Genomic DNA, 27,330 nt, shown 5'->3' with positions numbered 1-27,330 from the left:
AATCTAGGAGCCAAGATGTCTTACCGAGAGATGAGGAAGATGACATAGCGGCTCCGGAAATGCCTCCTTTGAGAAGAGGTTGTAGAGCATCCATAATTTGTTGAAGGGAAAGAGGCTCATTTGATGAAGAAGGTCGTTCCTCTGGTTGGGATGCCATAGCCGCGGCAAGTATTTTCTTCCATTTGGGGCAAATGGGTTTGATATGCCCGAGTTCTTTACAAAAGTGGCAAGTTAATTTGCTATAGTCTCTTTTGCCATATTGATCATTTTCTCCTTGATCTTGATTTTTGAAATGAGGAGGTCTGTAGGCCTTCATATTATTCCCGGGTCTTGACACAACATTAACCCCTTCATAATCATTTTGAGAAGAAGGTGTAGCAAGGATGCTAGGATTATTCTTACTAATCCCCATACGGGTTTCCTCGCCACTTAGCTTAGTGATTACATCTTCGATAGAGGGAGATGTGAAGGCGGATAGAAGAGAGGACCGAAATTGCTCAAATTCAGGTCTAAGACAATTTAGAAAATTGAAGAATTGATCTTCCTCTAGTTGTTTGTGTCTTAACTCAATTGCTTCTCCGCTCCATTTTGGTTCGAGCATAGCAAGCTCGTCTCAAATAGATGATAGTTCGGCAAAATATTCCTGAATAGACAAATCGTTTTGTTGAAGGGTCAATGCCTTCTTTTGGAGGTAATACTTGTGTGATAAATCCCTTGAAGTATACATTTTTTGAAGGTACAACCAAGCTTCGGAGGCCTTTTTGAACTTAATAATGTTGGCGTTGATCTTGGTTTCTACGGACGAAAAAATCCAAGACAAGATCTTGAAGTTCTTCATCTCCCACTTATCATGCTTTTTTGAATAATCTTCTAGGGCTTTTTGTCTATCTTCTCCCTCAAGAATCTTAATATCCCCTTTTTCAATGATTGTAAGTTTGGGTTTGGGTTCCGATATTGAATCTTGAACGTACCCACAAAGACCATTTCCTTTGATATGGGCTTCCATATTGCCGGCTCAAACATGATAGCTTGAGACACTCAGTTTAAAACCAAGGGAGAAGTGGGAGTCTTTTTCACCCATTAGAGAGGATAGAGGATAAAAAATAACACGTACCTCAAAAGATTTTCAAGTCTTTCTTGATAAAAGAGGCTTCTAAAATATTGCCCGAAGAAGACGATCTACTTCAAACTCCAATAGCTTGAAGGCACGTTTTACGAGGCACTTCAAAAATGAAGAGATGCACGATTCCCCTTCTTCAACGAGGCTCTGATACCATGTAAAAGTATCTCCAACAAGATACTAAGATCAAGACCTTAATATTCTTGATAATAAACTTGGCACACATGCACAATAAGAACACTTTAGAACACTTGTGCACAAAAGCACAACTCACAAAATATCACAAATGCACAACGGCATAAAAAATATTGGAATAACTTTATTGAGCACTTGGGCTTTGACTCAAAGCCATGAGAAAATACAAAGGGGAGAGCCCCTATTTATAACAACCAAAAGGGGTCTTGGAGGGGCTCCACTCATAGACGTTAGAGGGGCCCAACGTCAATTTGAGTGGGCCCCCCAAGGTACCTTTTGGTACTTAAAAGAAAAGAAATAAAAAATATAAAGAAAAAAAAATAAAATTAAGTTACAATCACATTCATAAAAGTGAATGTGCGTAAAACAGTGGAAAAAACTAAACTACCCCTACGGCTAAACAAATAAAAATATATATTTTATATATATAATAAGTAGATACATATACATATATATTAATATATGTATATGTATTACCTTATATATATAAAATATATATATTACATACATGATTGATTACATAATTTAACAGAAGAAGGGATCCTCTAAGTTGCTCGAATTCATATAAACAACCCCTTCAAATACTCTGCATTTTTATATTGCTCAGATGCATCAACTGCTTTCAAGAATACTGGGCCACTAAGCGAAGAAGCAATAAAATTAATTAGTGGACGCCCTTCAATATCTGTCTACCCATCAGAAACAATGGAAACTCCATTTTGTTCCCATGAATATTTTTTAATCTCTAACAATCTCTCAACATTTGCCCTCTCTTCTGCAATAAGTGTAGTTCATAGTTTTTCTGAGTTTGGAGGTACATAGCCACTCAAGTTACAATTTGTCAATGAAGTAACTAAATCCTAACAATAAGGATTTCTAGTTGCATTAAATTGAAGTGAAGTAGAATAAAAATACCTCCCTACTTTTTTATTCATCTCCTCCCTTCCATATGTATTGAATGATGCTTGTATCATTAGTTTTCCTTTACCTCCTACATCTACTTTTCTTTTCTTTTTTGAGCATCTTATTGGTGGCTTAAAAAGGGTACACTAATTGCACAAGAATCACTCATTATCTTTCTCTTCTCATATTCATCTTGTATTTTCTTGTATTGTCTTCGCATTGCCTCATCAACTCTTTTGCACCCTGAAATGTCATGTCTTGGTATCTTCAACAAATGAGCCTTAACTCTTGTGTAAGACCCAACAAAATCTCTTTCACAAAGCTTGCATCGAAATCTCTTGTTTTCACCACCTCCTCCAATTTTTATAAGCTTATCCACATGTGCCCATAGTGGCCCCCTGCCATCACATGTTGCAGCTAACGAACTTGAATCAACACTCCCACTCCCACTACCACTACCTCTACCAGCAACACTAGCAGCAGAACTTACATGTGGGGATAAGGATGACACAATTCATTTCCCTTTATCCATCATTTTTGTCATGAAAACAAAAAAATATTATATTAAAATCAATTATGCACACAATCAAGATTGATAATATTGAATGCAAGGTCAATAACATATACAATAAGTTCTAAAAAATATAGTAGTAGTACGTAAAGTTGTGTTTAGCAATAAGCTCAAAGATCCATATAAGCAATTTTTGTTGGCAGCTTAAAATCACAAAAAATGCACTTAAATGTAGATTCAAACAATAATATTTACAAGGGTTGTTTTGCAATATTGTCATCTTGTGAATCTGATTTGGAATGTATAGGGTCCAGAAATGGAAATCAAAATCTGGATTAGCATGGGAAATGTAGTGTCGTAACCGTAACTACCTACCTAGATTCTTGGCTAATTTAAATAATTTCCATTTTTTAAAATAAAATCTCTCAGTCACTCGCTAATTACTTGCTTATCCATTCCTTTGTTCGGAAGCCATAGATGTCTGCATATGACTAAATATGCGAATGACTAATCGCATGAGGAGCACACAACACAACATCAAACAGGAAAAAGAACGAAACTGGTAAGAAAAAGAAAAAAGCAAACGTTGCAAGGAATAATTGGGTGCGCAAACTGTGGTTTGTTCATCATGTTGGTATTTTCCATAAGTCTAACAAAAAGAAGCCGACAAATCATAGATGTAAAAAACAGGAAAGGTTGGAGCGAGCGAGCGAACAATCTCTTTTGTAGAAATGTTATCAGCAATATGGAACCTGCACAGTTGCGATTCCGCTTCTTGTTGCATCATGAATTTCCCATCTACTTAAAAAAAAAACTGAAAAAGAAGGTTCAAAACCAAATATTGAAAACTCTAAAAGACTCTCAGTGTTTCAGCGGTTCATTTTGGAAGCCATAGATGTTGTGCATCCAAGGCATCAACGGCCCTGGAAAAAAAAGTGTGACCCATCTATGAGCTGCCAAAATGAGAGAGAGAGACAAATTGAGAGAGAGAGACAAGGGGAGAGAGAGAGAGACGAGGGGAGAGAGATTAAGAGAGAGAGAATGGAGACATATCTGCCGAAATCCTCACATTGGAATCTGGGTTGGAGATAGAGAGGCACAGCGCTGGGGTCGGGAGGAGATGGCAAAAAGTTTTTGCCCTAATCCCCCTCCCAGCCCATTTCATTGTGCGCTTTTTTTTAAGTCAAAAAATTGGACATTTATGACCCTGGATGCATTGACCGCACCCAGGGTCGGTTTGACCGCACCCAGGGTCGGTTTGACTGCACCGGGTGCCACACCCTCATGCACACCCGGCTGGCCGAATCCCTGTGACATAGCTTTTAATGTAAAGGGTACTTTGGGTCTTGGTGGCTGCCTTGCGACAGGGAAAGAAAAAAGGAACGAAGGAAGAGAAGAGAAGGAATAAAAGAAGGAAGGGAAGAAAGAGGAAGGGAAAGAAGGGAAGGGAAGGAAAGGAAAAAGAGGAAGGGAAAGAAAGAAGGGATGGGAAGGAAAGGAAAAAGAGGAAGGGAAAGAAAAAAGGGAAAGGATTTTATAGGGATTAGCTCTTGAAGCGTTCAATTCTGACACATGGGTGGGTTTTTATAAGGTTCGAAAAATCAATGGCTCAAAATATTTGTAAATTTTTTAGGGCTCCAAATATCATTTTTTTCATCGAAAACACATGATCCAAGTGTGGATTCCTAGTAAATCGATCATGCCCAACACATTTTTTGGCATGGTGAATTTGCTAAGAATCGATTGTTGGATCGTGTTTTTTCCACTAAAAAAACATGATTTTTGAATGCTTAAAGACTTATGCATTTTTTTACAGTTGAATTTTAAGCTTTAAGAATTCCTGCTTATGAATTGGATGATCCAAGAGCAGGTCCCTATAAAACGAAACATGCATATCACATCCATATGGTTAGATTTAAGATAAAAGAACAAAAAAACCATGAAAATCTCAGTGCACATGATAGTTCTCATATTTTAATGGCCCCATATATATATATATATATATATATATATATATATATATATATATATATATATATATATATATATATATATATATATATATATAGTAATGTCGACCTGACTGTCTGAATGAGCTAGAAATCATATGTGCAGGTCATGCTGACCCTATTGGACCTCATGGATGGATTCATCATGAATCATGTGTTTATGATGCAAAAACATGATTTTATGAGCAAAGAAAATATCACACATTATGTGCCATTGATTTTTCAAGACTCAGAAAATTATGCTTATGTGTCATAATTGGATGATTGAAAACTGATTCCCACTAAGTAAAACATGTAGATAACATCTGTAAGGTTAGTTTCATGTAAAAAAAAAAAAAACTCATTCGGACCTCATGGCAACCTGACCAAATGTAATCATCTATCTATCTATCTATCTATCTATCTATCTATCTATCTATATATATATATATATATATATATAATGCTAACATCCCAGGCCTTTAGTAGGCATTGACATTTAATAAAAAAAATAGGCATGGACAAGTTGTTGGCCCCTCACGAATTGTTGCTACCAGGTTTAGTTAAAGCAATTTTATAAGAGGCACATTTATTAGTTACACTTTGAGAATATGACAAATCTCTTAATGTATGGTCTCAACAAGTTTTCTGAAATCTCCTTGTTGGTTACATTAATGTCGGAGGTCACCATGGTATTTCAAAATTTGGTAGGGGGCTAGAAAAATGTAGCCAACAATGGCAACAACAGCAACAACAGCAACAGCACACACATGCCTCAATGTATTTATGTCCATAAAACAAAGTGTCTGATAAAAAAATTCAACAAGCAACCATGTATTATATAGAGTCAGACAAAACTTACAGTAATTACAGCTCTGTGACTTTTGAGGGGTTCTACCAGCTGTTCGAAACCACTGGAGCCATTGTTCTCATAATTTTGCTAACATGAGATAAATAGTCTCAGCACAAAGATCAAAAGTGAATGCATCATGATTTTCATAGTATGCACATGATAAATTAAGCAGAATCACAGGTAACCTTAGTACCAGATCATGATCAAATTCATAACTGAAAATTCCGAAAAAACAGAAAAAAAGCTAAACTTTTCACTGCAAGTGTGCTACATGACCTAGGATTCTAGAATCATAGTGCATGATGAGGCACTAGAATATACATTAAGGCATAAAATTATATTCTCAGAATAGTACAACCTTTGAAGATGGAACAAAGAACAAAATGAGCAGAATATGCAGGGAAGACAGTATCCAAGGAATGAAATGATCAAATTTATGTAAACTGCAATACCCGTCAGGGATATTTCAGTCATTTTCTATTGTAATAGGTGTCAGTCCTTTAGGGAGTGACCTATCTTTTTACTTTTTGCATTTTTATTTTTATTTTTTAATATAGCTGTTGGGCTGGTCCAACGACTAGTTGGATCAGCCCTTTTGAGTCCTCAAGTGCCTATTTTGTAATGTCATGTATTTTCACACTTAGTTAAATTTGAGATTTTCGAAAATTTGGCTGTCTGAGAGAAAAATCGTTTGAATATCGAATTTAGATTGATGTTTTTGAATCTGGGTTTGACCCAGGTCTCATCAACTAGGTCTAAACGAGCCAATCGAAACGTGAAAAAAAAAGTTTTATTTCCGACATTTAAATTTAAGCGAAATTCGGATTATTTTCGGGTGAAATTCAGAATTTGATATTCGTGTAATATGTTGTTGGATGCGTCTCGGAATTCTGAGCGCAACACTATTTTACTTTTTTAAATTCGGGCTACAGTTGGCCTGAAAATCACAATTTTTCAAAAAAGGAGTAGTTTATCGAAATGGATCCGGAGTTAGATTGGACTGGATCCAAGGCCTAGGATCTGAATCTTTATGGATTTGGGTTCTATTTAGGTCCTACTCTAATCTGGATTTAATCCATATCTTGGGTCATTTTTATTTTGGGTATGGGTTTGGATCTTGAATCTGGATCCAAATCCAAGCCCAACGTTTTCCCAGCTTTAAATTCAATACAAAACCTTTAATTTGGGGCTTATTTAGGTTAAGAAGCCTCCCCTATTAATTTGGTAATTTTTAGAAATTTTCAGGAATTTATTTGTAATTTAATATTAATTAATTAATTAATTAATTCTGAAATTCTATTTTTGATAGTTGATTAGGACTCTTTATAGAGCCATGTCTAGGCTTAGTGGTTTTAAGAAAGACTTCTAAAAACAAAAAACTTGGAAAAGTCAACATTTGGAAGAGTTTAAAAAAAATTAGGAAACAAAGGGAGAGAGAGAGAGAGAGAGTTTCATCTTTTGGAAAGTCTCTTAGAGAGAGCTGGAGAAAAAGGGAGGGGCGACCTCTCCTATGGGGCCTATAAAAAGACCCCAAAAAAGAGAGAGAAAAGAGAAAGAGAAGGGAAAAAAGGAGGATGAGAGATAAAGTGAGGAAAAGGGAGGAAAAATGAAGAAGAAGAGGAGTTTGGGCCATCTCGAACCATTTACCTACGTTTTTCAACTTTCACCATCGTTTTTCTTCATGTTTTCATTCATGGTATGGGTTTTCTCTCTTAAATCAAGTGAGAAATTGATATAGATTGGATTTCCATGCAATAATTTGATGGAAATCCATGGAAAGAGTGTAATCTATGTTTTCGTAAAAACACATGGAGGATGTGTAGATCTTCCTCTATGGTAATGTTCTTAATTATTTTCATTCTTTCATGCAATAAAAATTCTGTACATGCTAAAACAGAATTTTTATTGGTAGTAGATGTACTTATTTAGAGGTTTCTTTTGATGGATATCGTTTTCCATGGATGTACTTGTGATTTCTTTCAATCTTTTCTCACATAAAATTTCTGTACATGTGGTTTTTATGTTGAAACAGATTTTTTATCATGATATAAAGAGCATATGAAGTGCTTGTTCATGATGGCTTAATATTCATATAGAATTGTGGGATGCATGCAATATATTTCTGTTTTCATCATGTATTTGTCTTTAATAGATGCATACTCATGCTGTAAATCTGTGCATGCATCTCATATAGTTGAAAGGATTTGGTTATTCATGCCCTCCAGTAAAAGTATTGGTATGATCCTAAGTATATAAATTTGCACATATCAACATATGCATGCCTACTTGTAAGTTAGATTTGTGTTCATAGGCTCACCAAATCTGAAGCATGGATAAGAGCGGCTGTAAATCGATGCTGGTATAAATGCTTGAGTCCTAAAAAAAGAAAGAAAAGAGAACTTTATATGCCTACATGTGTATATATGAGACATGCACTTAGTTATGAACACAAATTCAAATTGGGCATTCAAACTTGTTAAATCTGTGTACTTCCAAGCAAAAAAAAAAAAAAGGGGTCAGCAAGTCAGCAGTCTGGCAAACTGGAGTCAGACTGGGACTCGCTGTCAACGATACCTGCTGGGCCTACCAGGCTGGCAGAACCGAGCCCAACTGGTCGATTCTGCCAGACCTGTTGGGCAGCAGGTTATATAAAAAAAAAATCCCTGTTTCTGTACCAGCAGTGAGATGTTGGCAGCAACCAGCCAATTTAGGCAAATATGATTGAAATCCATATCATACTCTTTTCAGCTTTACTTAGTTGTACCAAAGATAGTTCAAGCTTGTGTTATTTGATCGGGCATCATCTACATCAACGTAATTAAGGATTCAAGTGTGAAAAAGAAATAGTACCAACTCAAGATGTTTGATTTCTGTTGTGCTTAATCTTTCTAATCAATTCAGCAGGGAGAGAGGTCTACAATTTATCCATTTAAATGTTCTTCACTTTAGTTTGTTCTTCGCATCATAATAAAATATCATGATATGTCCATTGAATTGCTTCATGCACATAAGTGATAACCTAAGGCTGTGCTTGTTTTATATATTGATTTGGCATGCTATATTGTACATCATTAGACGACATAATGCATCTTTAGATACTATTGGATTAGGTGACAATTGCCCTCATTCTACTCAGATATGTTTGGCATTTGCTTATTTATCTCTATTTTTAAGTTAGTTTTGTAGGGATATTCTTGTGCCTATTACTTAGTCTCGCATGGCCTGTCAGGCCTGCTGTTCATGCAGGGGGGCCAACCGAGTGGGCTCGGCTGGGCAAGTACCAAAAACCAAACAAACAAAGTTTCTATAAATAAAAGAGACTTTATTTTGGACAGGCTGGTGGCCTGTTTGAGTTCAGCTGGGCCGGGGCTGAACCCTAGTCGACGGTCTCGGCTAGGCTTGATAAGCCAAATTCAAGAAAAAAATTTATGTTTAACATTTGATGTATTTATATTTGAAATCAGACATTTAATATGCATGATAAATTTCCTGATTTTAGTTATGTACATGTATGGGGGTTTGAATACATGTTCTGAATGAAAACTTTCAAATACTTTGAATTTATGTGACATGTTTAAGTATTATGCAATATGAAATTTATAAACTAACGTGTGTTTCACATGTACATAAATGCATGAATTGTTCACTTGTTTCAAACTGAAATGATTCATGAATGAGAGCATGTTTGTGGAATGGTCACATGGAAGTACATGCACACAAATAGTGAATACATGCACATGAATATTGAACCATGGTTGCCAGTTGAGGAAGCGGGAGCGGGAAGCGATACGGGAAGCGGGAGCGGGAAGCGAGGCACTTTCAAAATTTTAGGAAGCGGGGAAGCGGGGGACCACTTAGGAGCGATTCGGGAAGTGTCTCGGAAGCGACCTAGGAAGCGTCTCGAAAGCGACATAGGAAGCGTCTCGGAAGCGAGGGGGAAGCGAAAAAAATAAAAATAAAAAATAAAAAAATACAAAAAAATTGAAAAAAACAGGGGAAGCGTGGGGGAAGCGAGGGGGAAGCGTGGGGGAAGCGAGGGGGAAGCGTGCTTCCCATTAAAGGGAAGCGCGTCCCCCATTAAAGGGAAACGCGTCCCCCATTAAAGGGAAGCGCGCTTCCCAAAAAAGGGGGACGCGCTTCCCAAAAAAGGGGGACGCTTCCCCCCACGCTTCGGAAGCGCGACGTTCCGCGCTTCCGAAGCGCGCTTCGGGGAAGCGCGCTTCCCCTTTTAGCTAGGCGCTTCCGGTAACTCTGTATTGAACACATGCATAAGAATATTGGTGTTCCATGCACATCTCTAAATTGGGATTCATGATTGTGCATCGAAAAGCATGTGATATGGAAAGAATGCATTGGCATGTTCCTTAAGATTTTTACTTATGAATGCATAGACGATCAAGATGGATCATCATAGGCTGTGAAAGCCTTGAGTCGGTGTGCTTCTTACTTTACTTGTTTATGCATTGCAAAGATCATATTTGATATTATGGTTTTAATTGCATTGTTCTATTGTTGCCACGGGTGGTAGACCGTGAAGAGCTGCGCATGTTGACTTGCGAGCTTATGATTGCATATTAATTTGCAAATTTATGGAATTGATTTTAATAACAAGATAAGAAAGAAAATAGTGTAATTAACGATCCCTTGATGTTCCTTCTAAAGAAAGGTAATCTTGGGCTTATCGGTTTGGAGGCCGTGAGGATACAAAAACTCTGTGTGCATTGTTATTGCCCTTGAACCCGATATTGAAGTTCTTTCTCCTGACCACAGTTTTAGGAGATTCTGTCACTTTACTTGGGGGTGGTGTGTTCGACACAGCTGTTGTTTTGGTATGCCAAGAAAGTGGCGTCAATGGATGCTGATTTTCATGATGTCCCTAACATTAGATGTTGATTTCTAATGTTCTGATGAGTGGTGGTGTTTCCTGATATTGGTCGAGGGCTAAGTTTAGAACCCAGTAATAAAATACAAATTGTATGTTAAGCTACCTTGGGAACCTAACTTGACCTCGGAGATTTTACATGTTTGGTGTATCCGCGGGCAACGGTAATTAAGAAGAGAAACTTAAATTGTGTGCATTTAATAGGAACATGTATATGGAAAAAAAAAACTTGACTAAAGATAATAATGTGTTCATATATGTGCATTGAAATCATGCATACTCCTGCTAAACATTAGATCTTGCATATTTACTTGTTCCTTTAATTGTGATATATTGATGAATGCATTATGTTTCTTCCCTACTGTATGTTAAATGTCTATATTGCTTAACTTGTGGTCCCTATTGATTATTAAATTGTCTCTTATGTTTAACAATTGTTCTTTATTGCATAAATGATTAATTGAATTACGAATTTGTCATAAATACATCCCTCTAAATTATTGCATGAATCTTATCTATATTCTTTATACTTATTTGTTTCATTAGAGGGATTAATACGCAGAATTCTTTGGATTCTAACACCTACGTTTTGTGTTGTTCGCAGCCTCAGATGCCTAGTAAGGAGGACTTGCTTTTAAGAAGAGTCACGAGGGGACTACACGACTGAAGGACAGACTCCTGAAACGGTGTGGCTCTTTCTTTTTGCTTTCTTTGCTTTTATTTACATTTGAATAAATAAAGTTTGGTTTGATTTTGGTTTAGTATGAAAGATGAGTATAAGATCCCTTGTGGTGGTGGTTGTGTTTCAATTGTAAGGCCTAGGGTCTTTGGGATTGTTTCTGCACTTGCTTTTAAAAAAAAACCGCACTTCTAAGGGGTATAAGTTGGGGTCGTTGCATATTTAAAGGCACTTCTTTTGTTCCCTTGCGACTTACATTGTAAAGTTACGCTTAGAGTCTGTTTTGCTTTTGTTGAGTCTGATGTAAGTTGTCCGGTTCAGGTAAATCAATACCCCGAAGGGGCAGTCCGTATACTTCAACTGTAATAGCCTGCGGGCAAAATTGTGAATGAATTAAATGCGTTGAGCTTTTTTTTTGTTCACCCTCGTTGTGATTGCTTCTTGTGATTGCAATTCTTTTCCATATATTCTCTCTTGCTCTCTTGCACTCTGATTACAAGCTTTCGCAACTGGCAAGCGAGCTGACAAGTAGGCTTACGGCGGTGAGGAAGGACCGTCGCGTCGCGCTGGCCTATTGAAGAAAATAGGCCTGTGGCAAGTAGTATCAGAGCTCATTCTCGTGTTGGGGAATGGATTCCGGAGTCGGTGTCGACAGACACGCCGACAGATTGCGATTTGTGAGCAAGACATCGTGACACCTTAACAAAACTTGCACAACACCAAAGGCAAGGCAGTTGCCGAAACTGAGGAGATGGGTTCACCTCGGGGCCAAGAGGAGATGACTGCAACTGTCAACAGGCTGGTGAAAGATGTGACTTCGCACGAGGAAGCGATTTCACGTGCAGTTGAATCATTCGGTGGACTGAATGATGTGGTGGCGAGCCTGCAAGAGTAGGTGAACTTACTAATGGGGCAAGTCACTTCGTTGATGACTACAGTGGCCGACTTGCAAACTGAAGTAGGGGAGCTTCAGTTGAAGAACCGCACATTACAGCGGTCAGTGACCCTAAATGTCGAAAATGGTGAGAGGCCATCAAGGATTGATGTGCCAAGACCCGCAAAATTCAATGGTTCTCGTGACAGCAAGGTCATTGAGAATTTCTTGTTCCAAGTAGAAGACTACATGAATATTCAAAATGTGATTGTTGAAGATCTGAGGATTAAGGCTCCAACAACTCTACTCGATGGAGATGTTATCGCTTGGTGAAGACGGAAGCGCAGTGACATAAAGAGGGGTCAATGTGTGATATATACCTTTGATGACTTCAAAATGGAGCTGCACAATTACTTCATGCCGAGGAATGTATAGAGGCAGGCGTACCGGATGGTTGGCGAGCTTAAACATACTGGTTTGTTACAAGACTATGTCAGAATGTTCCAGAACCTTATACTGGAGTTGCCTAACATGTAAAAACCAAAAATTTTCGTAAATAAATATATTACGAAATAGGCAAATTGGGCCTAGATCTACATTTCGGATCTAGGACCCATAAAGGGGTAATTAGGAATAAATAATATCAATCACGATTTAATAATAATAATTGAATAAAATTTTAATTTTTTAAAATTTATTCGAGGATCCACAGTTGGATCCATTTGGATCCAACTTGTGGATCCATATCGTTGGAGTCGGGTTACGGGTCTCGGGTCCGGACCCGAGCCGCACCTTGTATAAACAGCCTTTTAAAGAAAAAGGGCAACCCGATAAGGGTTGCCCGATAAAACTGTAACAGAAACAAGAAAGGGGGCAGGGGGGTTACGCAGGGCGTAACCGACCCCGTGCCTCTCGGCAAGAGGGGAGGAGGGTAGGCCGATAAAAGGAGGAGTGGAGAGAGGGTTTTTCCCTCTTCACGCAGTGTCTCTCTCTCTCTGTCGAGTTGGGTGCGCATCGGAGGAAAAGGGCACGCCGGAGTAAGGGTTTTGTCGCCGGCAAAGCTCCGGCCATCCGCAACCAACAGGGGCTTCGTGTAATGACCACGATTTTTTTTATAACTTATGTGTTATGGACCTGGGATCCACCTTTCGGATCCATATGTAAATTATATCATATTTAAAATATATATATATGTAATTTAATAAATCAATAAAAAGATTTATAAAAATATGCAAGGGATCGATAGTTGGATCCATTTGGACCCAGCCTATGGATCCACTTCGCAATGGGTTGCGGGTCCAAACTTGTGGACCCTAATAATCAGCGAATCTGCACCGGGTCCCGGGTTCGGACCCGAGTCGCGTCCCCTGTAGCAGGTAGGTAACGAAAAAAAAATAAAATAAAATTTAACTTAAAAGCAAGAAAAACTCTTGGACCCGGGTCGGACCCGACCCGGATCCGTAATCTGATAGGGTTTTTAAAACCCTATATCGGGCTGCAGCTTTTTAAAGAAGGGGGAAAAGCAAGAATCGTGCCTAGGGCACGATTCCTGCTGTTACCAGAAAGGAAGGAAGGGGGGTCGGCTGGCGTAACCGAAACCCCGCGCCTCTCGGCAAGAGGGGGGGGTTTCGGCGATAAAAGGGAAGTGGAAGAGGGGGGGGTCTCTCTCTCTTCCCTCGTCTCCCTCGTTTCTCTCTTTCCTCGGTCTCTCTCTCTCTCTCTCGTGTGGGCGTGCTGTGGGGAGGTGGAGGTCGCCGGAAAGCCGCAGCCACCCGCAGCCACGGTAGGTACCCTGTCACGGCAGCAGTGGGTGGAGCAACATCAGCCGGCCCTACCCACGCGACTGCAGCCTTCGATCGACCGGAGAGATCGCCGGAAAATTCTTCAAGAGGTACGGGCTCTCTCTCTTGAAATCGGGTGAGAAAATGGGTATGGATTGGATTCCATGTAATCTTTTTGGGGAAATATCATCTTGAAATATCTGTTTTTTTTTCTCTTTTGGGCTTTAAGTGGGTAGGTTACACATGCTGAGTCATGGGTTGCTGACACCCTCATTTACTAGTTTTTGAGACCCTAGCACCAAGGTAGTTTGGAAGAAGTAGAAACCATATTCGCCTTTTCAAGGCAACAAAAGAGGGGATATCCCTGTGGCTTCTTTCCCCCTTGTTTAAGACTTAGACATTTGACAAAAAAATTTTGCTTGGTTATAAGTTGTCAAATAATTTTCATTTATTGATATTAAAAACGTTTTGACTTTTGAGGACTAAAAGAACCTATCCAACCTAGCCTACATTGTTTGAATGAAAAATGTCAAAATAGCACCACATATAGTCGTTTTTATGTGCAGTGCAGTGCATGAGGGCATTTTCATCTTTTACATTCTCTTTGACATTTAATAGTCACATGGGTACGAGTTAAGATATATTTTGTCTTTTCTTTATCGTTTTATTCGTGGTCATCAAGTCTGCTATTTATCTTTGTAATAGAGTTTCATTAGCAACTCTTAGGATGCCTGGAAGAATACGTAGAGATATCAAGTTGGATTCTTTCTCATTTAGGATGCCTGGAAGAATACTTAGAGATATCAAATTGGATTGTTTTTCATTCACAAGGACACTCACAAAGAGGATTTCAGAAGCAACTCTCACATGATTTGGAATCATACAAAATTTTCTAAGATTTTCTTTTTTACAAGGGAACTTTTCAAATGATTTGGAACTTAGTTATTCCTAAACAGATTTGGGCTTATTATTGCTTGAGATTGGTTACTTTAATGTTATTTTTTGTAGAGGAATGCTGAAGGATGTCTCCTTACTATTTTGTGCATGCTTTGAAAGTTATTATTTTACGGAGTGGCAACTATTTTCTAGTAGCAGCCTGTAGGTCAACTGTAGTAGTCAAGTCGATAGCATAGGAGTGCATTATGGACAAAGGTGATTCATTCCAACCGATTCCAGTGAAGTTAGATGTGACCAATTATGCTTTTTAGGCCATGCTTATAAAGATCATTATTGAAAGAAGAGGTCTTGGAAGGTATTTGGATGGGACAGAAACAAGCTAGAACTCAAGTACCAAGTTTTAGTGTAAAATTTAACTGCATGAGAATTATCTATCTTGACATATGGGCAATATTTCTTTTTAGGATTTGAAATACAGGATGTTTATGTGCTTTCTGTTTTTGGTCTTAACTTACTTTTGCTGGGATATCTAAATGTGCATGCACTGGGCAGTTGGTTTAGTTGAGAACATTTGTGTTAAGTGGTATGTTTATCCCCTTTGGAGTACTTGTAGAAAAAGTCTGGATGCAAAGGCCTGTGGGGCTATGAGGTGTACATGGCTCAGCTGGGGTCTGGTCAGGCTGAACCAGACCCATCTTCGTACCAGCTGGACACCTGGCAGCCCAGCCGAGTGGGTCGGTTGGGGCATGCCAGGCCCTGCCAGGCATAGTCCAGCCTGGTTGGACTGGTGCAAGCTGGGCAGCATCCTGCCAGGCCTTGGCAGGGTGCTCACTGGCCCAGCTGGGCGTGTATAGTGACTGCCAAGCTCAGCCGACTGAGTCAGCTGGGCTGGAGCCGAGTCCCAGCCGACCGTCGGTCGGCTGGGTGCTGGAGCAGTCTCCCTTTAAATATATATATATATATGCAGTTTGGTATGGACAGGCCCAAATTTTCTGTTTATGAAAAATAAATTGGTTAGGCTATGCATGTGAATATTACAAATTCTGCTAAGTGTATTGGGCTTAATCATATGCATACAAAGGGGTACTGTTCCTTATGTGATTGAACTTGTTGTGTGATACTTATTCAAAATTGTTGTTGCAAGCAGGCTTACTTGTGCATGTACATATACGGAATTTAAGTGCTTTTGCAAGATCAAAATGGCATGAGTGTTTGTACGTTTTAATTGGAATAATTCATTAATGAAATCATGCATTTGGCAGGAATTGTGCAATGAATGAAAGTATGCATTGCATTGTTGGTGTGGGAACTCGTGCTCATGTATTTCAATATTATTGATTTTGTCGCAGATGAATGTGCATTGAAAAGTATGTGAAAAGAATGCATAAGTGGCATACTCTTTATGATTTTGCTTATGAATGCAGTGATGATCAAATTGGATCATCAGGGGCTGGGTGAGCCTCGAGAACCAGTCGTTCTCTGTTTTAGTTATTTTGATGCATTGCAACAAATCAAAGGTGATGTTATTGTTTTACCACACTGTTCTATGTGATCATGGGCTGTGGTCCCGTGAAAAAGTTTAGCATGCTGATGTGCAAGCTTATGTTATTAATTTTGCATGTAAATTTGCAAATGTAAAAGAAACGAATTAATAACTAGATAAAAGAAAATAAAGAACAGTGTAATTCACTTTCTCCTTGATGTCCCTACTTTAGTGTGGGAATCTTGGATATTGCGGTTTAGGGGAAATCGTGAGGATACAAAAACTTCGTGTGCGTTTTGTTGCCCCTGAACCCGATATTGAGGTTCTTCTCCTGGCCACGGTTTTAGGGAGAGTCCGCCACTTTACCCGGGAGTGGTGTGTTAGCCACAACTGTGAGTTTGTTTTGGTATACCAATAAAGTGGCGCCAGTGGATGCTGTTTTCCATGGTGTCCCCGACTTTGGATGCTGTTTTCCAAGGTTCCGATGGATGGTGCTGTTTCCTGATATCGGTCGAGGGCTAAGTTTGGAACCCGGTAATAAAATACAAATTGTGTGTGAAGCTACCCCGAGAACCCTACTTGACCTCGGGGAATGTACCCGTTTGGTGTATCCGCGGGCAATGGTAAATTAAAAAGAGGAATTTAAAGATTGTGTGCATTTAATAGGACATGCATATAGAAAGAGGGGGAGCTTAAATGAAAGATAATAAGGGTTCATGCATCGCACATAAATCATACATATTCTTGCTATGCATTAGTTCATGCATGTTTACCTGTTCACTTGGTTATTATATGTTGATCATTGCAGGATGTTGATCTCTGTTGCATTTAATTTCCTTATTGATTAAGTTGTGATCAATGTTAATTACTTTGTGTTCCCTTATGTTCAATTCTGCATGAATGGTTAATTGTCTTATGAATTGATTATAACCGTATTTCTCAAAATATTACATGGATCTTATTTATGCTTTTTTTCTTATTTGATTCATTAGGGAAACCTGTACGTAGAATTCTTCGGATTTCTGACCCTCTCATTTTATTGGTTTTTCCCAAACACAGGTGATCAGTGAAATTGACTCGCTTCTGAGGGGATACGAGGGTCACGTTTACTTCAGACGGCTTCACTTACGGACAGAGTGGCTCTACTTTTGTTTTCTTTTAGTTCTTCTTATTTCCTGCAATTTGTTATTTCACTTTTGACATTAAATATGACTCTTATTGATTCATTAATAAAAGAGTTCAGTTGGTTGGTTATGAATGATAAATGTAAGTTGGTTTGTGGTGTGTGGTTATCCAACTGAAATTGGAACTATAGGGACCCCAGGTCTCTGGGAAGTTTTCCGCAACTCTTAGAAAAAAAAATCCGCATTTTTCAAAGGTATGAGTTGGGGTCGTTACACTTCGTCTGTCACGGCAGTGAGTGGAGCAACACCAGCCAGCCCTACCCACGCGATTGCAGCCTCCGATCGTCGGAAAAGCTTCAAAAAGGTACGGTGCTTCTAACAAATTTGGGTGAGGGGTCGAACATGGGTTCGATCTCGTGTGAGGGATTTGAGGGGAGCATCCAGGGAAGGTTGTTGATGGAGGTATTCCCTATTTTCAAAAAAAAGGGGGAGAAAATTCTGTTAAACCCTAGATGTGCGATTTGGGGGTTTCTTGTTTTTATGCAAGAAGAGGAACCGAAGGCCATCACGAACCCTGGGGTTACAGGGGAAGCCCTAACTCGGACGACAATAAGGGTTTAACTTGTAAATGCAAATTCTTGATTTTTCATGCGTGTTCTACCCAGATTTTTGGTTTGGCATGTATTAATTTAGGAAATTAGTATAGAAGCACCTGATTAGCCTAATTTGGTGTTTGATCTGTCGATTTCCGGGGTAAGCACGATTCTCTTAAAAAAATTTGATTCACGTGTACGTGAAGGTTGATAGATTTAAACCCATGAACTTTAGATTATTTTATGTATAGTGTTTCTTTTACAGTTTTTATTTGACTACAGTATTCATGATCATGGTTTTTTTATACTAAGTTGCAACAGTTGGGTCAAATTTTTGTTTATGTATGATTAAGTTTCATATCAATAGCTTGGTTCATCATAACCTCAGGACCGTGAAGTGTCACTTTATAGCATGGGTCTGATAGAAGTTATGATTTTCTTAATTGTATTAAGGTGTTGAGGGTTGGACTAAACCAGTTATGATTCGTATCAAAATAAATCTTAATTGCAATTGCAGTTCGTGAGAGAAAATGGTGATAGTTGGGGAAACAGAGTGACACTCTTAAGCCTATGTTCCTGAAATATCTTAAGTGTACATTCTGCATGCTTTAAATCTAAAACATTTACATAATGCACTTTAGATGTTCATTTTAAAGTTACGAGGATCAGCAGGGACCCCCCTATCAACAGATGTCTGGGTATTGTTCTGAATCAGAGACCTTACTAGCTGAATAAAAACTATGGTGTAGGCTCAAACCCGGTATGACACTGATGATCTTACATTTTGTCCAGAATCAGATTAGGTGAGTGAGAATTGACTTTGTATGCACATATATACCATTTTATGTTAAACTGCCCTGCGATGATGCTAATAGGCATTAATACAATAATATGTATACTCCAGTTTTAGTCTGTAGGTGACTTGCTTTTGCTGACAAACTAGCAATTATGTTTGATAATATTGCTTGATATACTTATGTCAGCCTGGAGAAAAAAGAAAGAAATATTCAGCTTATATGCTACACCTATATGATGCCAATTGTTTGTGTTTAGATTTTATTTAAATTGGATGTATGCTGCTCATAATACGGTTAATTCTATGATAGGTTGATAGTGATGCTCATGCATGATAGTTATCAGGTATGTTTCTGTATTTCATACATTTGGGTTTGATGGACATATTTATCATGGGGTTTGTGCATAAGCACCATGTAAATGTTTCTTTAAACCCTGAGCTTTGGATAATGATCCGATCATGTTGATCGAACCTTGTGCGCATTAAGATAATTGTGCAAACAGTATTTTCTTTCCTGAAAATCTATGTCCTTTCAACATGATTGGTTGATATGTGTTGGCTGGACTGAATTGACTATTTTTCTAACTAGGGGGTTGGCGGGTCTGGGATTGGTAAGCCCGACTAACTTCCCTAGCATATGGCAAAGCTTACACTTCTGTCGGTAATTGTGTAAATGTTGTTTTGCATTTCATAATACTAGTTGTGAAATCTGGAATGTGCACATGGGTCGGTTATTGATGTTTCTTCTTGAGCATGTATGCTTGATGGATATGTGAAAGTTTACATGTACACTCACACACTCAAAAGAAATGTGCATTGGTTAATACACGTATATGATGTAGTTACCACACATAGTGAAAGTGCATATGAATGAGTAATTACATGTATATGGTTGGGTCATGTTTGCATGAGTACACATGCTTTTGGCACTTTGGCCTAGTGTTATGAATGAAACACTATTTTGGTTTTGTTATGGGATGCATCGATGGCCTAAATGGACCATCATCGGCCTGGAGAGCCGTGGGTTTGGTTTCTGTTCATATATATTTTGAACTGCATCACTAAAACCACATAAGATGGTTTGGCACATTACTACACTGTTCTAGTTGTTTATACGGGCTGGAGTTCTGTAAGGGTTCCCGCAAAGGAGGATGCGGGTTTTCACTTTACTTTTGCATATGGTGTTGCAAACTTAAAGAATTAACTTTAATAAAAATATAATAAGAACAGTGTAATATACATTCTAGGATATCTCATCTGGAGTATGAGAATCATAGAGATCCGGTCTTGGGGAGACTGTGAGGATACAAAAACTCCGTGTGCTGTAATTTTGTCCCTTGAACCCGATATTGAGGTTCTTTCTCCTGACCACGGTTTTAGGGAGAGTCTGCCACTTTACCCGGGAGTGGTGTGTTTGACACAACTGTTGTTATGGTACCAAGAAAGTGGCACTTGTGGGCGTAGGGTGTCCCTTGTGTCCCCGAAATTAGATGTGGAGGTCTAATGTTCCGAAGGTGATTCGGTCGAGGGTTAAGTTGGAACCCAGTAATAAAATACAAATTGTGTGCTAAGCTATCCTGGGAACCTACTTGACCTCGGGGATTGTACCCGTTTGGTGTATCCGCGGGCAACAGTAATTAAAAAGAGAAACTTAAAGTTGTGTGCATTTAATAGGGCATGCATATGGAAAGATGAAACTTAAAAGAAAGATAACAGAAGAAATCATGCATTTGCACATAATCATGCATTTTCCTGTTATGCATTAGATCATGCATATTTGAATCATTCTCTATATCATGACATGATTTGGTGGTAGCATATGATTTACTTGAAATAGGTTTGGTTATTTAGTTCTTGATATATGGTATTGTTTTACTGTTCTTGACTGGTGAGCATATGTAATTGTTGATAGGTATGGATATTTGAATACTGCAAATTTTATATCTGCACTCACTCAAATCATTGCATGAAATATTATCCATGTTCTTTGTCTCACCTAGTTTCTTTAGAAGTAGCTGTGCTCAAAATTTCGGTTCTGACACCCTACTTTGTTGGTTTTTCACAGGACATGGTCAACAGTGAAGCTGGACTGGCTACTGGAAATGGATGAGAGTCATACTTGAGCTCGTCAGCTTCAGCAGGGGACAAAGTGTCTCTATTTTCGCTTCTTTTAGTCTTTTTAATTTCTGCAGTTGTTACTTCACTTTTGAATTGTGTATGAGACTCTTATTGGTTCATTAATAAAAGAGTGTTAGTTGGTTGATTATGAATGACAAATGTAAGTTCGTTTGTGGTGGTTGGGCTATCCAATGAAAATTGGAACTGTGAGGACCCCGGATCTCTGAGGAGGTTTCCGCATTGAAAAAAAATATATATTCCACATTTTCAAAGGGTATAATTTGGGGTCGTTACATAACATGCTAGAAGAGGATAAACTCAACTGGTTCATTGTGGGACTGCAGCCATGGGCACAGTCTAAAGTGGAAAGAAGCAACCCCCGTATTTTGGAAGATGCATATGTGGCGGCCGAACGCTTAGTTGACACTCAGCACAAGTCTTTCACCCCATCAACCAAAGTCGGGAAGAAGCCTGACCACGGAGGAAAAAAAGGATGAACGGCTCGACAACAAAGGTAAGGCGTCGACATGCCATCAATCCGACAAGAAACAGAACTACACAGAGCATAACAACGACAATAAGGGTGCAGTTGTGACATGCTGGTTTTGTGGTGATAGGCATATCGCCAGACAGTGCCCCAAGCACCTCATGAAGGACGACGGACAAGTCAATGCAACACAGGAAGAATGCAGTGATACTGAATGTAGTGACACTGATACTGTAACCGCGGATGGGAGTCATGTGGTCGATCAACGCAGATAGAAATTACGCAGTTGAGAACATGCAGGTTTGCAAAGAACTGATGTATCTCGAAATCATTACGAATAGAAAGTCTACTTCAGCTATGGTAGACTCTAAGGCCACACACATTTGTCTCGCAAGAAGAGGCGGAGCGGTTGGGCTTGAAGCCCGGGCCAAAGCAGAGGACCATCAAAACGGTGAACTCTGAGGTCAAGCCCATCCTTGGTAAAGCAAGAGATGTGGCTATCCAAGTGAGGAGTTGGGCCAACAAAGCCAACTTCCCTATGGTGCCCCTGGACGATTTCAAGATGATTTTGGGTATGGAGTTTCTGCGAATCCAGAATGTTATGATACTGCCAAAGTTTAACACGTTGACGATTATGGGGCCAAACTTATCTCAAACAGTGCAGTGCCTTACGCAGAAAAGCAAGTCTTCAGTGTTATCGGCGATGCAGTTGAAGAAGGGTGTCAAGCATGGGGAGCAGACATTCTTAGTTGTTGTGAACGCAAAAGAAGGGAAGGTAGAAGCAACAGTGCCTCCGACCCTAGCCCTACTGTTGGAGGAGTTTCGGGAGGTAATGCCTTTAGAATTACCAAAGCGTCTTCCACCAAGACGTGAGGTCGACCATAAGATTGAGTTGACCTTGGGAGCGAAGCCTCCCGCAATGGTTCCATACTGCATGGGGATAGTTGAGCTGAAGGAGTTGCGCAAGCAGCTAAACGAGATGTTGGATGCAGGCATCGTTCATCCATCGAAAGCCCCATTTGGCACCCCGGTCTTTTTTCAGATGAAACATGACAGCTCCAAACGGTTATGTGTGGATTACCGTGCTTTGAACAAGGTCACGGTGAAGAACAAGTACTCATTGTCACTGATAGCGGACTTGTTCGATCAGCTAGGCAGTGTCTGTATCTTTTCCAAGTTAGATCTGTGATCGGGTTACTGGCAGGTGAGGATTGCTGAAGGTGATGAGCTGAAGACAACTTGTGTCACCCGCTATGGTGCTTATGAATTCTTAGTAATGTCATTTGGGTTGACAAATGTTCCAGCCACGTTCACGACTTTAATGAACCAGATCTTCTACCTTTAGACAAGTTCGTGGTAGTCTACCTGGATGATATTGTGATCTACAGCAGCAACATGGAGGAACATGTCGGGCACTTGCGAACAGTATTTTCGGTGTTGAAGGAGAATGACCCCTGTCTCAAACGAGAGAAGTGTCTCCTCAGGCAGGAGAAGATCAACTTCCTTGGCCACGTTATGGGGCGTGGTATCCTGCGTATGGATGGGCAGAAGATAAGGGTCATACAGGAATCACATATTCTAAATCACGTCAGACAAGAGTTTGAAAAATTTTCATCTTCGAAATTATATGGACAGGCATTACTAGCGAGAGAGGAGGAGAATATAGAATCTATCACATGGTGGTCAACATTTGGATCGGAAACACCTCTTGTCCAACGTCTTTCATTGAGATTGCTATCTCAGCTTGCTAGTTCAACCTATTGTGAAAGAAATTGAAGCACATATTCTCAAATCCACGGCATGAAGAGAAACAAACTCACCAGCAAGCGTGCAAAGGATTTATTATATGTTCATTCTAATCTTCGACTACTTTTGTGAAACAATGATGAATACATGTACTAATTGCTCTCTTAGTTATTTGACTATTTATTAGTTTTTTCATTTAAATATACTTGTATTTAACATTTTTAAATTGAGTTTGTAATGCAGACAAGGATCATCCAAATTTTGAAATGTAAACTCAGAAGAGTGTAACTTAGAGGAAGATCATGATTTCAACATTACAAACATGATTTATCTGAGCCCAGTCTTACTTCTTATGATGCATTTGATAATGAAGCAAAAATGATCATGATTCATTAGCTCATCGTCATATACATTGTGTAGAATATACTTTTGGTATGTAATTATGCATTATTTGCTTCTTTTGTTAGTATACTATATAATTTACTTCTTTTCTGGCTTACTTATTTGATTGTTTCTATAATATGTTTAGGTTGATTTAATTGTGGTGTTAGTTTTTATGATGTAGAATAGAATTAGATTGTTAATTTGATTTATTGCATGCATGATAATGAACTTGTTGAATATCGAGAGAGAGAGAGAGAGACGGCAGTGAAAATGAGAAAACTCGATAATTAGATTAGGGCTAATCTCTATGTTAAATAGAGAGAGGCCAAAGTAAAAAATTACACACAAGTCCCTCATTAAACAATAAATATCAAATAACCTCTAGTTTAAGAAAACTTAAACTTAAAACCTCTTAATCTCAACACTCCCCCTCAAGCTGAAGCATAGATATCAATCATGCTCAACTTGTCACAACATTTTGAGAAATTTGATCTAGCAAGAGGCTTTGTAAACATATCTGCAACTTGGTCCTCCGACTTTAGATATTTGGTAGTGATATGACCAGCTTGAACCATATCTCTTACATAGTGGCAATCAACCTCAATGTGCTTTGTTCTCTCATGAAAGACAGGATTGTTTGCTATATATGTTGCAGCCTTGTTATCATACATCATGGTCATAAGAGAGGGAACCTTCACTTGAAGATCATGAAGAACAGTACGAACCCACATCAATTCAGCAGTTGTTTGGGTCATAGCTCGATATTCTGATTCTGCACTCGACCTAGAAACCACATTTTGTTTCTTACTTCTCCATGAAATTAAGTTGTCTCCAAAAAACACACAGAATCATGTGGTATATTTTCTATCCACTACAGATCTTGCATAGTCGGCATCAGAATAGGCCACTATCTCTAGAGTTCCACCTTTCCTGAATCATAACCCTTTTCCAGGAGATGATTTTAAATACCTGAGAATCATTATAGTTGCATTCCAGTGTACCTCAGTTGGTTTGTCCATAAATTGACTAACTTTGCTTACTGCTAAAGCAATATCCGGCCTGGTCACAGTTACATAAAGTAACTTCCCTACTAGTGAGCGATAGCTTTTGCTATCAACTGGTTTTGCCCCTTCTTCAAACAACAGAGCTTTATGATCCATGGGAATATTTGTTGGTTTAGCTCCCAACATTCCAGTTTCCTTTAATAAGTCAAGAACATACTTCCGTTGAGACAAAACCATCCCTTCACGGCTCCTGGCAACTTCTATACCCAGAAAATATCTAAGTGAACCAAGGTCTTTTGTAACAAAGTGTTTTTGAAGATGAGCCTTTGTGGCTTCAATATCTTTCACATCATCTCCTGTAAGAATGATGTCAGCCATATATACCACCATAACAACTATGCCTGAGTTAGTTTTCTTGATAAATAGTGTATGATCTGCCGCTGACCTATTAAAGCCAAAGCTTGACATCACTTCAAACAACTTTTGAAACCATGCACGCGGACTTTTTTTCAAGCCATAAATCGCCTTTCTCAATCTACATACCTTCTGACACTCCCCCTCAACCTCGAATCCTGGAGGTTGTTGCATGTAAACTGTCTCAGATAGATCCCCATATAGAAATGCATTTTTCACATCTAATTGACACACGCTCCAACCATGATGAACAGCTACTGAGAGAACAAGACGAATGGTGCCCATCCGTGCAATAGGAGAAAAGGTTTCAAAGAAATCAATACCATAAGTCTGAGTATACCCTTTTGCTACTAATCTGGCCTTGTACCGTTCAATAGAACCATCTGATTTGTACTTTATTGTATATACCCATTTGCATCCAACAATGTCAGCATCCACTGGGAAATCAACTAGATCCCATGTATGCTGAGACAATAAAGCATCCATTTCTTCTTGCATAGCCAGCTTTCACTGGTTATCTAGTGCTGCCTGCTGAAAGTTCAGAGGAATACTTTCAGCAGATAAGGCTGAAATAAAAGTTTTCATCTGATTTCCAATTCTGACATCGGAGACAAAATGAGATATAAGGTACATTGTCGTGTCCCCTTTCGTAGAGCGATAGGCCTGTTATCATCATCATGAAGATCACTATTGTCAGTAGTACTTACCTCAGGAGAATAAGTGGATGGAGGCACCAGAGAAGTTGGAGCTCTACACACATATACCAATGGAGGATTGTGGAACCGTGAGGTAGGAGGAGTTGGATTCGATAATACAGACACTTATTCCAAAGGAAAAGGAGGAATAGGAAGTGGAAAAGAGTCATCTGGATCAGTTTGTAGTTGAGTACCAGTACTAGAATAGTGTGGAAGGGACTCCAAAAAGGATACATCTACATTGACATACTCCCGACGAGAAATTGGATCATAACATCGATACCCCTTTTGGTTTTTTGGATAGCCTATAAATACACACTTGGTAGCTTGAGATTCTAACTTATTACTGTCAGGACCAAGTCTGTGCACAAAGCAAGTGCATCCAAATACTTTGGGTGAAAGAGGAAAAAGAGGTGCACTCGAATACAGAATTTGTAAAGGAATTTGGTCTTCCACAGATGATGAAGGTATGCGGTTGATTAAAAATAGCAAGCAATTGTAACTGCATCACCCCAATATGAAGCAGGAACATTAGATTGAATCATAAGGGTGCGGGCTACGTCAAGAAGATGCTTGTGTTTTCGTTCAGCCACCCCATTTTGTTGAGAAGTATAGGCACAGGAGGTTTGAGGTTGAATTCCATGATCCCGATAAAATTGTAATAGTGCAGTTGATTTAAACTAAAGAACATTATCAGTGCGAACAATCTTGACAACTGACTCAAACTGGGTTTTTATTTCAATGACCAAAGATTTTAGAATATTTGGAACTTCAGATCATTCTTTTATTATAAATACCCAAGACAACTTACAAAAATCATCGACAATAACAAGATAATAACGACATTGGGTCCTGATAGGAATCTTACTAGGACCCCATACATCTGCATGAAGAAGTTCAAAGACCTTATGACTAGACTGACTCTGACTTGAAGGAAACGAACTCCGATGATGCTTGTCCAACTGACATGCTTCACACTGGAATAATGTAGTAGACGAAATTTGAGGAATGACACGACGAAGCTTTGACAATGAAGGATGACCGAGACGACGATGCCACAGTACAGAACTTGAGGAAGAATCAATTGCAGCATAAATGTGCTCCACAGGATGATGTAGATAGTAGACTCCATTTTCTTCATAGCCTCCACCAATCTTCTTCTCCGTCAGCAAATCCTGAAAATGACAGCACACAGGATCAAATATCACCCTACAATTTAGTTCTTTTGTAAGGCAACTCACGGAGAGTAAACTTTAAGGAAATGAAGGAGCATGAAGAACATTTTTCAATTGCAGGGAAGGAGTTATAGAGACATTTCCCTGACCAATAACCAGAGAGGAACTCCCATCAGCTAAAGAGACTCCCCGATGTGCAGTAATAGCCTTTAAATCTGAAAAGTCTTGAGAGTTTCCACATAGATGCCTAGAGGCACCAGAGTCAATAATCCACTTACTATCATGGGGAGAAAGATGGTCTCCAGTAGAGTAAGCCACACCAGCTACAGGAGAAGACGAACTTGAAGGACGATGAGAGATCAGCTCCTCATATTCTGCACGGCTAAGATTGATAGGCTCATTAGGGGAATTCGATTCATGCTCCACCTCCAGCTTTGTAGCATTAGCTTTTGGAACATTTGGCTTTAATGGAGGAAATGTAGGTCGTTCATGTTTACCCCAGCAACGATCTTCTAAATGTCCAGATTTTCCACAATAGGTACATTGCAATTTTCCTCTACCTCCCATAACTCTTCCACGACCTCTGCCTCTGACATTAGAAATATTTCCTCGTCCATAACTCGATGGG

At 39.1% G+C, this 27,330-nt stretch overlaps 1 protein-coding gene across 1 annotated transcript in view; it reads right to left on the bottom strand.

Annotated features, from left to right (window-relative positions):
* LOC149827958 (uncharacterized) overlaps positions 1 to 27,330 on the bottom strand; it is a 107,090-nt gene that overhangs the window by 14,277 nt on the left and 65,483 nt on the right. Inside the window, exon 12 of the mRNA XM_090019749.1 lies at positions 5,580 to 5,657. Coding sequence (XP_089875875.1) covers positions 5,580 to 5,657 — 78 coding nt within the window. The remainder of the gene's footprint in view (positions 1 to 5,579; positions 5,658 to 27,330) is intronic.

This window comes from Nuphar pumila, chromosome 10, assembly GCF_984573655.1.
Source record: "Nuphar pumila chromosome 10, dmNupPumi1.hap1.1, whole genome shotgun sequence".
NCBI classification, from domain to species: domain Eukaryota; kingdom Viridiplantae; phylum Streptophyta; class Magnoliopsida; order Nymphaeales; family Nymphaeaceae; genus Nuphar; species Nuphar pumila.
This window is presented reverse-complemented; position numbering and strand designations above follow the sequence as displayed.